This window comes from Aspergillus saccharolyticus (genome assembly GCF_003184585.1).
Source record: "Aspergillus saccharolyticus JOP 1030-1 unplaced genomic scaffold BP01scaffold_28, whole genome shotgun sequence".
Classification (NCBI taxonomy): Eukaryota; Fungi; Ascomycota; class Eurotiomycetes; order Eurotiales; family Aspergillaceae; genus Aspergillus; species Aspergillus saccharolyticus.
In genome coordinates, this window is record NW_020290638.1 from 279,447 (window position 1) to 297,643 (window position 18,197).

Here is an 18,197-nt window from a genome sequence, read left to right on the forward strand (position 1 = left end):
GCCCTTCTCGCCCCAGAGTGAATCTCCCGGCAACTTCGTCTCCTCACTTCTGTGGCTGCAGCTAGTCAACACAGAAGACAAGCGTAAGCAACGGTGAAGGACTGCGCTGTCCTTCCCCAATTCTTTTCCGTAATCGTCGCTCGGTCATTCACTTCTCACTTCTCACTTCTCAATCGATATAACACAACTCCCCCTCCTCCCCCTCTACCTCCACTCTCATCCCTGCCGCTTGATCTCAATCTCTCTACTCTTCCACCCACCCCCGGCACTGATTGCCACCGACCTTCGACCTCTTTCCTCCAAGTGCTCAGGCAATTTGTCGATCGACCAAGCCCACGATGATCGCAAAAAATAACACCGATGGTCAGCCAGCCATCATTCCACTGATTGTCAACAATGAGTCGATCGTGACCGACGTCGCATTTGACGTCAAGAATCCCACCACGGGTGAAGTCATCGAGCGTTGCGCCGGCGCCTCTGTTGACGATGCTAACCGTGCCGTGGCCGCTGCAAAGGCTGCTTTTCCCGCTTGGAGCCAGACAAAACCTTCCGACCGCAGAGACATTTTGAACAAGGCTGCGGAGGTCATGCTCTCCCGGAAGGAAGAGTTGATCCGGTACCAGATGGAGTCAACTGGCGCGGGGCGAATGTTTGTCGAAAAGACGTTCATGCTCGGTGTCGGTTTCTTGAAAGACTTTGCGGCACTCATCCCGTCCATTGAGGGTACAATCCCAGCGGTCAATGGAGAGTCTGCGATGGTCTTCAAGCAGCCGTACGGAGTAGTCCTAGGAATCGCGCCCTGGTACTGTGCCCACCATCCCAAACACCCAAACCAGAAGCGAAGCAGCTGGTGAATCAACAACTAACACTTGTTTTAGGAATGCTCCTTACATTCTGGGGGTGCGCGCGGTCGCTCTCCCTTTGGCTGCTGGCAACACCACCATTCTGAAGGGCTCCGAACTAGCACCGAAATGCTTCTGGGCAATTGGGGACATCTTTCGTGAGGCGGGTCTTCCTGCGGGCTGCGTGAACGTGGTCTACCACCAGACCTCGGATGCTGCAGCCGTTACAACTGCCCTCATTGCCCACTCAGCTGTGCGCAAGATCAACTTCACGGGAAGCACCGTCGTTGGTTCGATCATCGCTTCGACGGCCGGTAAGTACGTCAAGCCGGTGCTCCTTGAGCTGGGCGGCAAAGCATCGGCTATCGTTCTGGATGATGCCAATTTAGAGAAAGCTGCGATGTGCTGCGCCATGGGAGCATTTTTGCATGTAAGGAACATAAGTCTCAACCAGGCTGTCAGCCTACCAGTGATCCTTGCTGATGGTACGTTAGTCCGGGCAAATTTGCATGTCCACCGAACGAATTGTTGTGCAGCGATCGATTGCCGACCGGTTCAAGCAGCTTGTGGCCGAAGCGTCCGAAAAGGTCTTCGGAAAGCATGCGCCGCCCTTAGGTCTCGTCAACTCGGCTGCTGTGAACAAGAATAAGAGTCTGGTGGAAGACGCGCTTTCCAAGGGCGCCAATCTCATCTATGGTGAACCTCAAAATATTGTTCCCAATAGCCGTAGCATGCGGCCCGTCATCGTTGGTGATGTGACCAAGAACATGGATCTATATGCCACGGAGTCGTTCGGCCCCACCGTGTCCCTGATTGTGGTTGATACCGAGGACGAAGCTGTCGCACTGGCTAACGACACCGAATACGGCCTTACATCCGCCGTGTTCACGAACAACCTGTTCAGGGGACTCAGGGTGGCCAGACAGATTGAAGCCGGGTAAGTTGATTAAGGTTCTTTTTCTCTCAGGGGTACATGTTGCTAACCTTATCTGCTATGATCCAGAGCTGTTCATATCAACTCGCTAACTGTGCATGACGAGCCGGTTCTTCCGCACGGCGGCTGGAAGAGTAGCGGATACGGCCGATTTGGAGGCGTGGGTGGATACGATGAGTGGTTGCAAACCAAGACCGTGACCTGGGTGGAATAGTCTGATCAGACCGCAACGGCCCACGGTCATTGGTACGTAGCTCGAGCCTCGCTAGCTCAGGGTCTCCATCGTCGCGAATGAGAGACTACGGAGTAGGTCGAAGCGACGGGCTTTCTGAGTTCAGCAATTGGGACCGTAGCTGGCAGGATTACAGCGACGGTCGAGGAGATTTTGTTTGTTACGATACCCACTTGCAGCAGGGTTCAACAGGTAGAGCCTAGTAATCATACGGATTTCTTCTTTGAGCCGGTTTACCGTATTCAGCCGCTAGTCCTCGAGGTAGCTTGGCGGCGTATCAGACCCTGACTTCGAAGTATATATATATGATCTGACGAGTACACCCGACGCTGCAATAGGCCGCGGGCTTTTGAGCCTGTGATCCTTGTTCCTGGCCTGTCACAGCCGCTTCCTGGCGGGTGTTCTCCGGACCAGAATCCAGATCTGAGTACATAGAGGAGTGCCGTAAATAGTTGTATCTATGTCTTCCACAAGGCTTGCCAAGCTCGGAGGAGTGTAAGACAAGTCATCTGCATTAGGAAAGAACCGACACGGTGAACCGGCCCTGCATCGCCGACTAAGCCCGTTCAGGGCTGGCCAACTTTTCCCCACCAGTGAAGGGACTAGTTCTATCAGTCAGGTTGCAGTCTGCGATCAGATCCGAGGCATGAGCAATAGCTCGATACTCGAGCTAAACTGTAAGCCTGTAAGACAGGTCGAAGCAGGTCGAAGCACGTGGTTACATGCTTTTTCTTTTGGTCGAACCGCCTGCGAGGGGACCTGGACCTGGACCCCTGGAAAAAGCCACTTCAGCGATACGCATCGAGCATCTAGTTTGTACAGTCCCAATGGTCGAGAGGTCAGGTTTGTTGCTTTTTCTGGAATCGACCTCGTGTTACTTGCCCAATGGGGGGGAAGAAGGCCAGCCAGGCTCCAGGAACAGTGCTGGATGACGGACGAGGGTCGACCAGGATCCGTCATTGCGTGAGACCATTGGCCAGGAAAACGGGTCTGTTCACTCCATTGCGCTAAAAGTTATGTTCTTTTGTATCCGGGACCAAAGGCTGTGTGTGGCTGCCACTCGGATAGGGTCCCCACACCATCCGGTCAGGAACGAGAAACGAGCGACAGGAACGGAACCTGAAAATCATCGCCGCGGATCAAACCATTGTGTAGGAGGATGACTTCATGTGCAACTGTAGGAGCAGGTGATCAGCGATCATCATTCTTACAAAGTATCATCCAGATGATTGTGATGTAGTGGAACATCCTCACTCCTGAAAGAATGCGCGGATCAATGATGATGGGGAAGAAAGTACAGTTCATCAAGCACCACTAGGCTCCAGTGAACAACAGTAGTTCTGCACCGTGGACAGTCAACAAACCTGGCTGAACTCTGAAGTAGAGATGGTGGGGGGTTGTGCACGAGAAAAGGCTTGGCGCTGGGTTTTAGTGTTCGCGCCTCCAAGCCCAAGTAATTCGGAGTTTTTGCGGGAGCCAATGTCGCCATACGGAAGTACAATTTGTTCAACGCTCCGACCTCGTGGCGCCTGCCTCATTTCCCGGAGGGCTGCACTTTACCGAATACGTCGAGGCAGGGTAATATCGGGGTTGGAAGAGATGAGAGATGAAATCTCACATAGTCCCGGCTGGAAGGAAATGGGCGGACATTTACTATTCGGGATAGTTTGGACTTTGGAGAGTGGATGGAATGATTGACTGAGGAGGAGGGTGTGTTGGGAGAGGGGGAAGAGAGGGGAAAGTGCCGTCCACCGCGCGCCTCTTTCCTCTCTCTCTCTCTCTCCTTCCTCCCTCACACACACCCTCTCTCTCTCTTCCTCGGCCACTTTTACCTCGTCTAGTCTCCGTATACTTGGACTTGTATCAGCACTTAGTAACAGTTTACAAATAATCATTCATGATCTACTCCGTAATGCCTTTTGCAGAACCAGCTATCACATAAGGTTATGTGTGTGTTTCACTTGTACTCTCATAGGCTCTAGTTACTAGATACTCTCTGGCTCCATCCAGGCTGGTACCATGGGTGCCTGGGTTAGTTCTATCTGCTAACGATTCTAGTCCATCAACAACCACTAAACGAGACTGGAGTCATCTCGCCTCCGTCCTCGGATCTCGGCCATCCCCTATAATCATGGGTTTGCCAAATGTATCATCATCGACTCAGGAGTTCCAAATTGCCTGCCCAATGTTCGCATTATTATTGTTGATTCCTCCAGTCCTAGGTGCTGTGACCCACGCGAGCTAACTTATCCACAATCACAGACTAATCCTCACGGATGAGCCAGTGGGATGACAGAGATCACACTGAGGTGACATCGCTAAATCTTACTATTCCGTAGGCGCAGTGGGCGCAGTGGCTGAGGAGGCTTGCATACTCCGGACATTCCATGACTCTTCAGGGTTTTGGCCTGGCATCCCCCAGTCCGTAGCATGTATGTATGGACTCACCTGAGTATGTATCATGTTTGTACTGAGTACCTCACTACTAAATTAGATTTTCTTTTGTTCTATTTTCAATTTTCATGTTTATTTTCCGCTCTTTTGAACGCTTGTTTTTTTTTTTTTTCCTTTCTTTTTTTTGGCCAGCATACTGTGTATTAATTTTACTTTTGACCCACCATCGCAAATGAGCCGCAGATTGGGCTATGTCTGATGGTCTGGGAGCCTGGAAGCTTTTCCTATCCATTGCCCCCCTCCATAGGGGTGTGAGATTGTGATGATGAAGTGAGATAATTTGATGGGGGCTATGTGTCTCATTCAGCTTTAAACCTTTCCTTCGCCCCCTCATTCTCTTCTCTTCCCTTTCTTCTCTCCTTCTCACCCTTCGCGTCCTTCGTTCTTTCCAACCCATTCCCACGGTAGTCACTCTTTTGCACTACGACCTCGAGTCATCCCACTTCAGTCACTCCTTGATTTCACACCACTTTCACGAAGGAATTCTCCAACCCTAACCACCCAAACCACAAATCAAAATGCGTTTCTTCGCCGTCCTCTCTGCCCTTGCGGCTCTGGCTTCTGCCTACACCCAGCCCGACTACACCCAGGACCCCACTGGCAATGCCATCTATACCCCCGGTCTGAACGACCAGGTGGAGGCTGGCAAGCCCTACGCTGTCACCTGGGATCCCACCACCACTGGCAAGATCTCTCTGGTTCTCCTTCGTGGCCCCAGCACCGACATGCAGACCATGTACGCTATCGCCGATTCCATTGAGAACACCGGTACCTTCACATGGACTCCCAGCACTTCCCTTGAGCCCGATGTCACCCACTACGGTCTCCTCCTCGTGGTCGAGGGTACCGGCCAGTACCAGTACTCCACCCAGTTTGGTATCACCAACCCCGCCTACTCGTCCTCCGCTGTTGCTTCTTCCACCCCCACCGCCGCCGCTACCACCTCCGCTGTCACTCAGGCTGCTACTACCACTGCTGCCGCTGCCACCACTGAGGTTGCCGTCAGCTCCGCCACCTCCACCGCTGTTGAGACTGTTGATGCCACCAAGCCCGCTGTCAACTCCGTTCCCGTTATCAAGCCCACCGGCTTTGTGACCTCCAAGCCCTCCGGTGTCATTGCCAGCTCCGCTGCTCCCTCCGGAACCCCCGCTGCCAGCTCCTCCTCCGTCGCCCCCATCTTCACTGGTGCTGCTGACCGCAAGGCCATGAACCTGGGTATGGGCGCCCTGGCTGCCGGTGTTGTCGCCGTCCTTGCCATCTAAACCCTGTTTGGCAGGATTGGTCTGTGGATGTGACGAATTAGTTGGTTGTTCATATGCTCTGATACTTATTCGACAAGGACAAATTTTTAAGACTTCAGATGTATTAAGCTTTGTTTTTAAGTTTCCTGTACAAGAAACCCCCATTGTTCCCGCATGTGGACTTACCTTTCTTCGACATGATTTTCTTTTTTTTTCTTGTTGTACTATCTAGTTCTCAGTTAATACCCCCTTATTTTGACAACATGAATGAACCTCCAAGGGAGACAAGATCTGATGACACAAAACCAAAAGAGAAAACGCAAAGAGAAATAAGACATGGGCCCCGAATGTTTTCTATCCATGCTTGTGCTTGTGCTTGTGCTTGTGCTTGTGCTTGTGCTTGTGCTTGTGCTTGTGTTTGTTTCACCAAGCTATGAAATGATGATGTTGGATTGGTGTGGGCCTTTGTACTTAATGGATCTTCCACTAATGTTTCATCGTAATGAAGTTCCCGCCCCTCGGGGGGAATGTTGACAGCCAAGTCCAACGGCCCACGATCAATGTAATACTGTGGATCCTCGTTATAACGAACCTCGGCATAACGAGTTCCTCGATATAGCAGACTCCCCGCCCTCGAATTTTCCGCCCACATACAAAATTCGTTGTTTTCGCTATATAACGAAGTTCATTTTTGATAAAGCCTTTTCTACATACAAAAATTATTATATCAAGATATCATAAAGTGTTCTTAACGTCATTTTTGAGGCTAAAATAGCTCGTCAATCGATTATAAACTCGCAAAAATCTGCTCTACATACTCATAGGCAGCTAATATCTTAAGCCAGCAACTCAAGCCTCAAGCAATAGTTTGAAGCTATATATAATCAATAAATTACAGTATTAGTATCTATATCGGAAACCCTTTTATTCAAATACTCGTCATTGGATACTATTACAGAGCAATTTAAAGGCTTGAAAAGGCAGCATACAAAGTACTAGCCGGAACTTGAAGAGGTACTTTTTGACTGGATTTAAAAGGCACAAAAATCAATTACTATTTCTGTTGAATCCATACGTCTAAAAGCTATACAGTATAGCCAATCTGCGGAACATGCTATAAACAAGGAAGAAGAAGAAGAAGAAGAAGAAGAAGAAGAAGAAGAAGAAGAGAAAGAATATAAGCCTGTTGTACCCCTTACTATCTCAGACGCCTTGGACGGTCTACTTAAGCTTTAGACCTGAGAAAAGCAGCAGAATCAGACTAATTTAGCTCTTCTCCAGCTCCTCAAACGCAAGGAACGGTCCTTAAAGACGTTGAAGGTAAACAGCGAGAAGCAGACTGATATACACAGCTTTTTTTATTAAATTGCGATAGCTATAGCACTTTTTAGACCTTCTGGAATCCAGCTCTCTGATTGGCCAGTTCAAAATTAGTCATTCCTCGCTGCAACGAAATCCTCCCTATAACGAATATGCAGGGCGTGCGCGATTAATTCGTTATATCGAGGATCCACTGTACCAACATCCAGCTAACTATCGCAGTGCTAATCTTACTGAAATTGCATTCTGGGTCGGGTCGGAGATTTAGTATTTCTGTCAACTGGGCTGAAGCCTGCTGCTCACGTGCGGGACGGGACCGATCGGCCTTAATATTTACGTGTTAGCTCTATGACACGATCGGCTCCAACGGGCGCAGGATGTGCTTCAATTTATTCCAGGCCAACCACTCTGGGCATTTGCAACCGCATTGTCTGTTATTTGTTTTGGAACCCCTGTAATGCGGAACTTTGGTTTGGGTGTGCTCGACCAACCTTGACCGAGGATGACGATGTCTCAGTTTTGATCTCGGGGCTATCGACTAGATGATGTTTGCATTGTATCCTTTTTCTTCCTTTAGTCTCAAGGGCTGGGGCTCTTTCTTGCTGTAATCATAGTAAAAAAAAAATCCATTCGAATCCTCCGTTACAATGGTTGAAAATTTGTAGCGCACTGCAGCTTAAGTATATACAATCATCGACCACAAGAATTATAAAATCCACCACCAAGCCTTCAAGAACCAGCATCATACCTTCATCCTATCATTGCACCACTATCTCACAACAAGCGGCACATGATCAAACCCATCAATATACTCCGTAGTAGCTCAGGATATAGTAGTATGCACAATACAGTAAGGATGTAAACAACCAGAATACCAAACTAAACAAATACCACCAACCCAAACCCGAACCCCGAACCAGAACACCCACCACGTGACCGATAAGAACTGCCCCGGTCCCTCCGACGACGATAAGCCAATTTTTCCATCCATCTCCAACTCCCCTGCACCGAAACAGCACTACACCTCGCTTCCCACCACCCTACCTATCTTCTTTCCATCACGAACTCCAAATCAACTACCCCTGATCACTCCGCTGCAGGCAGTGTACAAATATCAACAGACAGAAAAACAATGGTCCAAGGATCCCTCAAGAAAAAGCCCGCCGGCGGCTCGACCTCCAAACGGTATACCACCCCCCCCCAAGACATAAACCACCCCAATCCACTCACTCAATTAATCAACCCAAAGCCTACCCTCTTCCCCCTTCTCATAAGCAGCATCCCATCCAGCCCGCATCCCTTCCCTTCAAAAATCCAAAGTCAAAACCATCGCAAAGCTAGAACTGGTAACTAACCTCCCAAAAAAAAAAAGTCCCTCCGCCCTCGCGCCGAAACGCGGACCCCGCCAGATCGCCCCCAAGAAAGCCTCGTTGATCAAGCAGCAGAAGTTGACTAAGGTTTGTCCTCATCACTTCCGTTCGATGGATCATGAACTTCCCTGTCCACCGCACGGGTCTTGGGGAGGGAGGGTGCTCTTCGCAGAAGCTGCACCCGCGCTGCTCGCAACTTCCCCCAAATGCAAAAGCAAAGCTGCGGGCAATTCTTCTTATTGGTCAGGGATCTGAAATCTAACCTTCGCTTCTATGACAGAAACTCACGGCTGGTTTGACGGCTCGCACGGAGAAGAATCTGGCGGAGAAGGCGGGGCACTTGGAGTTGTTGGCGGGAGGGAAGAAGGATAAGAAGGCGGAGGCGGGTAAGGGCAAGAAATAATCCGTTATGGTCTGTCTGGGTTGAATGAGCCGGGCGGGGGGGGGGACGTTCAGGTCATATAGTTTTGGTCGGAGAGTATATCTTGATATGTACTTACCGGTGGGAAGGATACATACGAGTAATGAAATTAGATACCCTGTTTGTTTAACCTCTCGCATTACTCCGGTCTCATCTGCAGGGTTTTCTGTAAGTCTGTTTTGAGACTAGAGAAGAATTGTCCCATGATTCTATGTAGATTCTGGTATACACAAAAAAAATGTCTGAGAAGAGAAGTCATAAACTATAACCATAGGAGATTCACGTATGACCAGTCGTCCAAAGGTGGCCAATTCAACAATCATCATTCGTCAACATTGCCAAGAATAAAAACAAAGACAAAAACACGCTTCAAAAGGGTATCTCAAGTGCAGTCAATATCAGTCAATCCGGCAGTTCTTTGCATGCTTGAAGTGGAATCAGTTTTCGGGCCATGTTCACATCTTGGACACCCGAACCGGAGCCCCTGACTGCTCAATCAGCTCCTGCCCACGTTCAACCCAGCGGGCAAAGCCGTCATCAGTGGGGTCGCTCGGAAAATCATCCCAGACAGCGTTCTCCGAGTCCGCGTACGTGGACCACGTCCCCTTAGGCACCTCCGAGGCGGACCATGAAGGGAGTTTCGCCATCACACAAGTATAGTAAACGTAAAGAATCCTGCACAGTAGATGGACTCGGTCGACATAATGCTGTTTGCTGGGATCCGGTTCGCGACCGCCATCTCCGAGTTGCTTCCACCAGGACATCCGCCAGCGAAGAGTCAACAGTATGTGGCCGAGTTCGTTGAGGAACCGCAAGTGCGTATCCTGAGAAATCTGCTTCCACTTGATGTTGTAGAAATCGCGTTCCAACTTGCGGAAACCTTCCACTTCGAGCATGCGGCAGATGATGCGCGACAATTGGGCTGCCAGGAGAATCTCTCGTCGATCTTCGGGATTATCAATATCCATTTGTCTCTCTGGGTCACCTGGTTGAAGAGGGACAATGCTGTAGCTCGCACGGCTAGGCATATTGTTCCATTTAGAGAGGAGAGTCTAGCAGGTAAGTCAGTGACTTGCTGTTCCGGATCTTAGCAGAAAGAACTTACGTAGGTATTGTTCATTGGGTCGCAGTCTTTCACGCAAGTAAGCCAGTTCTTAGATTTGTCTTTCGACTCGACAAGTCGTCGGTCAACGAATTCGAGGAAGGTCGACTTGGAGTTGCCATTATACTCGCTTAAGCCACGCAAGAACCGGTAGGTTTCCGCCAGATCCAGCGTGTAGAGAGATCCCCAGGACTGGCTGGCACGTATATTGAACCGGCCTTGGCGCTCACCGAGGAATGAGATCAGATCATTGAGATCAAATTCCGAAGGGATTTCCATTCGCACTCTCCTTGTTCCATCCAGGGTTGGGTGGTTGACCGCTCGTTGAGCTGCTGAGGTCAGCCACATTTGCACAAACGAGCAACGCGAAACTCAAAACTCACATATATAATTGCAAACCCCATATTCAACGATGTTGGCAAAGCAGGCGCGAGCGCAAGGCTGTTCATGCAGCGTAGGGCGACATGCATCACACGGAGCATTCCCATCACACTGCTTAAGAGTTAGCTATTTCACCCTAAGAGGGTGTTTCACTTGGAAAATGCGAACCTTGCGCTTGTTCAGGCGACACTGGACACACGTGTCCTTGTTCTTCCTTCGCAGTCCAGCATTCGCCCGTCCAACCATGGACAGAGGCCCCTTGCGGCGCGCTCCACGAGGCGGAGAGATAAAATCAGCGGAGGCAATGGAACCACCCTGGCCATCCTCCTGCACAATCTGCAGTGGTTTAGGTTGTGCCTGATCAAGGTTCACACTTAGATTGCGCTGCTTGCGCTTTCGGACAGTCGCTACGGACTGCATAGCTAGAGCCTGGGGCCGTGCAGGCGCTCGCTGGGGGGCGGACGGGGCTCGCGGTCGAGAATCAACTGGAACGTAATAGGAATCGGCTGGGTTCTCGCTGACCATGAAAGCAGTGGCATTTTGCAGAGGTTGCGCTGTATCGGATGGCGGATCATCGCTTTGGGTATCCTTCCATTCGTCGTCCAGCGCTCGGTCGTCAAAAGCGGGAATGCCGTCAGTCGTGGCTGAGTAAGGGTCGTACATAGTGGAGAAATCTCCCGACACCGATGAACTCGCCGACTTGTACTGAAAGCCGTCCTGTTTTGGCTCTTCTTTGAAGTAGGGAGCCTCCTGCGGTATCGACATCGACGTAGGGGAGGTCATATTGCTTGGTAACTGAGCTTCCAAGCTGTCTAGCCAACGTGAATCCAGAGACCGCACATGTGCGTGGTAGCTGCGCATGGGAACGCCCTTGGTCGCTGACTGCGGGCCAATAGCAAGCGACATTGGAGTTTGGTGGGTGATATCGTCAGTACAAGCGGCAGGCGCTTCGGGCCAAGAATCCGCGGAAGGGAAGGCGAACGCTCGCGGCAGTGCCTGAAACTGCACGAATTGATCGGAAGGCACATCTGGAAATCCTTGTCCTTGCGGAAGGTCTCCGGAATCTTCGACAATGACTGTGTTGGTGGAGGCAACGGGTTCCTTGATGTATGGATAGAGAAGCCCGGCTTCCCTAGGGATGCCAACCGAGATTGTGTTGAACAATTGAAACTGGGGCCATGACTCATCCAGATGGAAGTTATCGTCGGCGGAGGAAGGCAGAGTTCTAGGACTGATGGTGGCACTGACTGTGCCAGAGATTGTGCCGTCAACTATGCTAAACTTGTCGGGGGTGGAGGTGCCTGGTTGTTTACTGCAAGGGGGAAGGCGGGGGGTTGCGCATTAGCCCGAGGGGGTTCAAAGAGGGGAAAGCTGAGATAGCCGCACCTGTAATCACTCCCTTGATAATCATCGGGCTGTGCGACCATAGAGACACTGGGCTGATCCCGTGCGAGAGAGCCATGAAGGCCATTTATCTCGACGATGTCGGCATCGCCCTGGCTGGAATCTTGGCTTGTATCCCACTCCAGCGGTTGTTCGTAGCCCGGATGCTCGTAAGCGGAAGAGGGAAAGTTGTCAGTTTGCCAATTATCGAGGATTTTGGGGTCGATGCCCGCAGCGGTGCCAGTACTCCCGCAGTCCATACAGGGTCTGCGAGGGGTGGATTAAGAAGACCTCGACGAGCTGGCCAGAACTCTAGCGCGTTCCCAGTTTGTTGGGAACCAGCGGAGGGTCGCGCGGGAAAAAGCACACACTCGTTCGAGGCGGGTGGGCTTGGGCAATTGCGATAGCGGAGGACGAGGGGGCGGTCGAGGAAGAGTGCGGGAGGAAGTCGAAGGTGGTGATGCTGACGGATGATGATGATGAGGAGGAGGTTATGAGAGTAGAAGAGAAGGAAGAGGAGTAGGAGAAAGGAGAAGGAGAAAGGAGAAGAAGAGGATAGTCTGATGGCGCAAGCAAGAAAACCAAACAGAAGATCGTGGCTGACTCCGTCTGGGTTGGTTTGGTTTGGGTCGGAGTGAGTGAGTTTGAACAATAATAATTATTTCCCCACCAAAGATTTTTGCTGCGGCGGATCGGCCTCACTATACAATCATAATACTGTACACGATACACATACGCCGAGGTCTTGTCGCTACTACAAATCTTCCTTTCGCACAGACCAGTCAGCTTGCAGGTTTCCTGCTGGTGGTCGACTTTGAATCTTGGCAGCTCAGCTATTCTTGGGGTCTGACCAGTAGTTAAATGGTGGTGATCCGACAAGTCGATATGCATGTAATCAGCTTGTTGATAGTATCTATGAGTATGAAGTATAATTATACTACCATAAGTCATAGACTCGGTAGCCTCATACACAATGGGTTGTAGTATTGTATGATGTTGCGCATGGATGGCTTCTTGGCAGGAGGGGTTCTGCTGCTGCCGTGGATCAGCCAAATCATTTGAACCGTGTCTGAAACCTCTACACCACCAGAATCGATCCTTTTTTAGGGTTGGCTATTATCATTGTATTGCCCTGCAAACCTTGAGGATAAAGCATCACTCATAATTCACGCATCTCACCTTCTAATCACCAACCACTAATCCCGGCAATTCAGATTAACGAGAGGGGTAAAAGAAATCATCAGTGCCGAAGTGCCTAGTGATGTGATATACAACCTGATAGTTAGTGCCTCCGAGAACTCCGTGCTGACATGACAGATGGGGATTACGCGAGAGAATGTAAAGGCAAGGGAAATTCGGCACGGGCTGATGTCCTCCGTGCGGCGTGATGAGCGATGAGCGGCTAGTCGCGACTCGCCTGAAGGTTCTACCTAAAAGAACTCAAGACTTGAATCGAAGGCGCCAGAGCAGTGAAGAAGACGCATGGGTTGGAACCACACATTTTGAGGCTTGTTGGCTCCATCTCAACCCCGCCGCAAGGAACGGACGGCGTTTCTACTAAAGACAATCCGGCTCGAGCAATCAGAAAAGCAGGTTCGGCCTGAACGCGGTTCTAGAAGCCCCTCCTGTCGCTCCTGTTGTGCAACCGTAAAATTCATCGTGGCCCCATCAGGGTCTACCATTGACCGTCCGTCATCATGAAGAGATTTTCATTGATAAGACTGACCGGTTGGGCCGTAGACGAGGGCATGATGTGTCTAGATCTTAGTCATCGACACCACACACAGCTTGGTCACGGCGTCGGTCACCCATGACATATCGTCATGTTTTTCAAAACATGGTTCACTGACGCAGGCAAGATTCTGACCATAGTTGGGTTGCCTGTAGGTGTTGCCCGTTAATCAGTATGGTCAATGCTGCTCTTGCTCGGAGGTGCTTGCTGCCCAGACATGCACCTCAACTACGATGTCCGAGTCGAAGGTGTTTCTCTCATCTTCTTAGTACCAGTTGACCGTGGAGATTTGCTCCCAAGGTCCTTGCCTTCCGACCTGAGGACAATGACACATTGAGGCGTGTTGTTTGATAGGGGATGAAGCATCTGGGCACATGGACATAATCACACCATGGGCATGGAAGGACCCCTGCATGTACTTATAGGGCCATCCTGGGGTTATTCATTCTGCCACCGGGACTTCACCCGGTCCTATCTTCCCCCTAGGAGAGCCGGCTTGACGCTTCCTCAGCCGGCGGCACACAGTCACTGCCGTGACTCTCTGCCAGGTTCTCATTCTTCTTACCATTAGAAATCGAACGATTCGTGGCTGATCGGAATGCTTTTCCCCACGATGCGAATGCCAGAAGGTGTTGCCAGCTTCACCGCAGACTCTTTTCGGCGGGGCCCTCGGCTTCCCGTTGGTAATGTTCTGTTTCGGACGGTAATATGCCCCCTCGACCTGACCCGCTCCCTGCAAGAATGCGCTGTTATGGACTCGTCATAACATAACCACGATACCCATTGTCCTGAGACCAGCCCATTCCTCACCGAGGCCCCCCGCAGCGTCAAGCGCTTCACCGCGACCAGATTCGAGATGCGATTGCAATTCTCCCCGGTTTCTCTTCGCCGGTCGGGGTAAAATGGGGTCTGGAAGGGAAAAAGAACGGATTGGGTTCCCGGGCTCAGAGATTGCCCAGTCTTGGATCGGCCCTATAAAAGCCAGGATGCCTTTTTTTTTTGTTTTTGTCTGGGGAAGACATAGAATTTAAAAAAAGAAGGTCGCAAAGCGGAATCGCAGCCGAATCGGAGTTTGGGAGAAATCTTACATACGAGTCGCAAGTTCCGCCTACTATTCACACTAAACCCCTTTCATCGAACCTATCCGACCCAAAGCGAGTCTAGCCTGAACCTGTCGGCCTTCTTGTCAAAAGCTGTCTCTATACTTTAGTATAGTACGAGAGTACCGTCTATACCATACCATACCCTACTGTCTATCCTATCATCGAAGTACACGCACAGTCTGCCCAACATGCATATCCTGGTATGCTTCCAGCTTCTCATATTCTGTCCGACCGAATGAACCATGTTATAACATGTTCACCACACCAATTGCGCCTTGGACTCTACTAAAACCATATGATCCTTTTACAGGTCGTGAACGACGACGGACCTCCTTCCCACCGCCTGTCTCCATACATCCAACCGCTAGTATCCGCTCTGCAAGCCGCAGGCCACCTCGTCTCCGTCGCCATCCCAGCCGCTTCCCGCTCCTGGATCGGCAAGGCACATATCATCGAAGCGCCGCTGAAAGCCACCTACGTCCCGCCGCAAGCGTTCCATAACGACGGCACCTGGAACGAGACCTACACCTCTGCCACCGACAACACCGACAACAACGACGAATGGGTGGTAATAAACAACGGCACGCCGGCCAGCTGCGTGCAGCTCGGCCTCTTCAACCTCTTCCCCGACCGCCCCGCCATTGACCTCGTCATTTCCGGCCCCAACCACGGCCGCAACGCCTCCACCATCTATAACCTCTCGTCCGGCACCGTGGGCGGCGCCCTCGAGGCCGCCACCTGCGGCAAGCGCGGCATCGCTATCTCTTTCGGCAGCAAGGAGGAGCAGCCCGCCGCCGTCATCGCCACCGCCGCGCGCCTCGCCGTGCGCGTCGTCAACCACTTGATCGGGAATTGGGACGAGCGCGTCGAGCTCTACAACATCAACGTCCCCATGCGCGAGGATGTCGAGTCCCGGCCCGTGCTGTGGACGCGCACCCTGCCCTACTACTGGGCTAAGGGGTATCTCTACGCCGAGGCCGATGCGCAACAACAACAAGAGCAAGTCAATGGTGATTCCGAGGCACAGCACAAGCCCGCTACAACGCTCAGACAACGGGACTTCAAATGGGGTGCGCAGCTATTGGACATGAAGAAAGCGCTGCAGGCCAGTGAGGAAGGGACGGATGCGCATACCGTGTTGAACGGGAGTACCAGGTATACCTAACTTTTTTGTTATCAACAAAGAAGAGATTGGTGGGAGGGAAGCGCGCTGCAAAGCCGCTCTCTCTCTCTCTCTCTCTCTATCGTGTCGCATCACTTGGATGGCTAGCTAACTTGGGTTCTTCTCTTCGTCTAGTGTCACTGCCCTCCGTGCGAATTTCTGGCATGTCCCTGGCTTGGAGGGGCCTTTGGAGCTGAATGATGTGTGATGTGGCCCAAAGTCACGACCGAGGAAAATCTCTTGCACGACTTCCAGGGGATTGGTCAACGGTGATGGAACAACAAGAAGAAAATACGACAACATACTTATATGCATGGACGCGGACGCAAATGATTCACGTCCCTCTTATGATTTTGCGACATTAGATACCCGCAACGGTTCCTTTTGGTTCTTCGCTGCATATTATGCTTGGACATTCAAGATATTCGATGACTTTGATGATATCTGGTTTGGATGTAATTAGAAGGAAGAAGGATTGAGAGAATTCGTATGAATCGAACATAACAAAGGCTATGCAGATTTCTGGATTATTTCCCGCTTGAGTATGCGGGTTGCGCTAAATCGATGGGAACGCAGTAGTAGAAGGGAATGAATTAAACACGCCGGCTACGGCGCCAAAGTAATGAGGAGATGACAATGCCATGGGCTCAGGGCAAGGAAGAACAACATGAACCAGTAACGAAGTATGAAGGAGTATCATTTGATCATCGGAAGCTCTGAAAAACCGAAGCAGACAAGAGGAGAAAAAGAGAACAGGATTTGTACCATACCAATCCCATGGAGCCTCATAGTTATAGCGCCCGCGCAACCTCACCTGCTCCGCTTTCAACCACTGAGGCCTGCTCAGCACGCATCTTACCCTTGGCCGTCGCCCGCTCGCCGACACCCATACGTCGCGCGACGTAACGTTGCGCGACGACCCCAACGGCCAAGGAAAGGGACTCTTCGATCCACTCCGCGGCCCATTCGCGGGGGTCCACGCCGCCGTTCTCGATGATCTCCGCGATCTCATCAGGCACGATTGTCTGAGGGAGGTGGGCATCTTCACTGTTAGGGTCCTCGACCGGAGCCGCCGAGGACTCAAGCCAGTTGATCCACTTCTGAGGCACGGCCTGAGACAGTGTGTGGAAGGCAATGCCGTGGATAGGGTCATGGAGATAAAGGGCAAAGACCACCTCCTCCTCGGTCTCCGTCGGAGCCTCAACAACTCCTGGTGGGTTAGCTTTCTCAGTCGTAGGGCCCGCCTGGAAGAGCTCCGCCGCGGTGGTCTGGCTGATAGCTTGAATGGCTAAGAAGATGTCGCTACTGCGAACGGGATTGCTCTCACTGAGGTCTTGAGTAGCTTGCCTGGCGGCTTCCTCTACTCCACCTCGAGAGGCGAAGAATTCGGTGGCATAGGCTTCGGCGCTGGCGCGGGCGAGCTTGGTAGCTTCCACGGAGCCACGGATGGCCGAGAGCGTACGAGGGTGACCGGGAGTGACCGTCCGCCACCAGGGCCCGTCGTGCCATCCTGGTCCTGAGAATTGCTTTCCACCGATGTCGAGCCCGCGCTTAGGAGCTGACTCGTGCCCGCGCTGGATGACGAGAAGATCGCCGCCCTCCACCTGAGCCATCACGCGCGAGAAGACTGCATAGACCAGAGGGTCAATGCTCGGGTACCCAGAGAGGTCATGAGTAATATGGATCTGAAGACGTTCATGGGAGGAAATCGGAGGAGCGATGGTGTGAATTAGGGAGGTGAACGTCGGGATAGCCATGTTGCGAAGCTCGCCGCCTAAGAATCATAATTTAACACGCGCCCCTTCCTGAGATAGGGCCTCGAGAAGAACTTACCCAAGTCCCTCAGTGCACCAACATTTCCCTTCACCTGCTGTGCCCATTTCTGCGCTTCCTCGTTCTGCTGGATCTCCTTCACAGCGGCCTCGGCCTGCTTCATGGCAGCCGAAGCAGTTGCGAAGAGACCACCCCACCAGCCACCGCCGCCACCGCCGCTCGAGGTAGTCGCCTCCTTTGCGGCTGGTTGCTCTGGCTCGGGTTGGGGGACATTGACGCTCTTCTGTTCCGGGACCGTCGCGCGCACACTATCACCTGACCTCCACGGGGCGGGCTTCTCCTCGCTGGTCCGACCGGCCGCGGGCGTCGCAGCCACCGTAGCGGGCTTGGGTGATTTAATAATTGGACGGGGTTCGTTTGTCGATACACGTGGAGTACCAGGGCCGCTACTGGGGCGCTGAGCAGTTAGGCTGTCTAGCTCGGCGAAAATGTCCTGTTCCGACTGTGTCGCAGTGGTGGTGGGTTTGGAGGTAGTTTTGGAGGATTCTTGATCAACGGCTGACTCCACGGTCAAGTCGTCGAACTGAGCTAGAAGCTCATCGTTGGTGGGCTTCGAGGACTTGGGACGCATGGTGACGTTCGGATTCGGATGTGTTCTAAGATCACTTTTGATGTTATCTATGCGATGAGGGGAAACAACGGACAGAGGAATCGACCAAGAGCGGAGCGAAGCTCTGGGGCCGTACT

General features: G+C 51.7%; 8 protein-coding genes across 8 annotated transcripts; 4 read left to right on the forward strand and 4 right to left on the reverse strand.

Moving 5' to 3' along the window:
• Positions 1 to 338: 338 nt before the first annotated feature.
• On the forward strand, positions 339 to 1,990 carry BP01DRAFT_301562 (aldehyde dehydrogenase; the record flags this gene model as incomplete). The annotated part of the gene is made up of 4 exons (XM_025572032.1): positions 339 to 802; positions 879 to 1,272; positions 1,337 to 1,779; positions 1,846 to 1,990. The coding sequence occupies 4 exons, from the start codon at positions 339 to 341 to the stop codon at positions 1,988 to 1,990; spliced, it is 1,446 nt and encodes a 481-aa protein (XP_025429261.1).
• A 2,412-nt stretch (positions 1,991 to 4,402) lies between these two features.
• On the reverse strand, positions 4,403 to 4,943 carry BP01DRAFT_107545 (uncharacterized protein). Its single transcript, XM_025570292.1, has one exon. The coding sequence runs from the start codon at positions 4,857 to 4,859 to the stop codon at positions 4,494 to 4,496; it is 366 nt and encodes a 121-aa protein (XP_025429262.1). The 5' UTR covers positions 4,860 to 4,943; the 3' UTR covers positions 4,403 to 4,493.
• Positions 4,944 to 4,980: 37 nt separating this feature from the next.
• BP01DRAFT_375653 (GPI anchored serine-threonine rich protein) lies at positions 4,981 to 5,724 on the forward strand (the record flags this gene model as incomplete). The annotated part of the gene is made up of 1 exon (XM_025576905.1): positions 4,981 to 5,724. The coding sequence occupies one exon, from the start codon at positions 4,981 to 4,983 to the stop codon at positions 5,722 to 5,724; it is 744 nt and encodes a 247-aa protein (XP_025429263.1).
• Positions 5,725 to 8,102: 2,378 nt separating this feature from the next.
• Positions 8,103 to 8,795, forward strand: BP01DRAFT_358807 (DUF2462 domain-containing protein). Its single transcript, XM_025575521.1, has 2 exons — positions 8,103 to 8,208; positions 8,396 to 8,795. The coding sequence occupies exons 1-2, from the start codon at positions 8,156 to 8,158 to the stop codon at positions 8,646 to 8,648; spliced, it is 306 nt and encodes a 101-aa protein (XP_025429264.1). The 5' UTR covers positions 8,103 to 8,155; the 3' UTR covers positions 8,649 to 8,795.
• A 176-nt stretch (positions 8,796 to 8,971) lies between these two features.
• On the reverse strand, positions 8,972 to 12,315 carry BP01DRAFT_393623 (uncharacterized protein). The gene is made up of 5 exons (XM_025578251.1): positions 11,684 to 12,315; positions 10,466 to 11,609; positions 10,300 to 10,408; positions 9,920 to 10,245; positions 8,972 to 9,866 (listed from the first exon to the last, which is right to left on the reverse strand). The coding sequence occupies exons 1-5, from the start codon at positions 11,938 to 11,940 to the stop codon at positions 9,270 to 9,272; spliced, it is 2,433 nt and encodes an 810-aa protein (XP_025429265.1). The 5' UTR covers positions 11,941 to 12,315; the 3' UTR covers positions 8,972 to 9,269.
• Positions 11,881 to 12,849, reverse strand: BP01DRAFT_107558 (uncharacterized protein). The gene has a single exon (XM_025570293.1). The coding sequence runs from the start codon at positions 12,629 to 12,631 to the stop codon at positions 11,993 to 11,995; it is 639 nt and encodes a 212-aa protein (XP_025429266.1). The 5' UTR covers positions 12,632 to 12,849; the 3' UTR covers positions 11,881 to 11,992.
• A 1,628-nt stretch (positions 12,850 to 14,477) lies between these two features.
• Positions 14,478 to 16,177, forward strand: BP01DRAFT_107599 (5'/3'-nucleotidase SurE). Its single transcript, XM_025570294.1, has 3 exons — positions 14,478 to 14,715; positions 14,826 to 15,670; positions 15,813 to 16,177. Exons 1-3 carry the CDS (start codon positions 14,704 to 14,706, stop codon positions 15,883 to 15,885), a joined length of 930 nt encoding a protein of 309 aa, XP_025429267.1. The 5' UTR covers positions 14,478 to 14,703; the 3' UTR covers positions 15,886 to 16,177.
• Positions 16,178 to 16,468: 291 nt separating this feature from the next.
• Positions 16,469 to 18,081, reverse strand: BP01DRAFT_367553 (DUF5427 domain-containing protein MTC1; the record flags this gene model as incomplete). Its single annotated transcript, XM_025576460.1, has 2 exons — positions 16,469 to 17,451; positions 17,511 to 18,081. 2 exons carry the CDS (start codon positions 18,079 to 18,081, stop codon positions 16,469 to 16,471), a joined length of 1,554 nt encoding a protein of 517 aa, XP_025429268.1.
• Between the last annotated feature and the right edge of the window lie 116 nt (positions 18,082 to 18,197).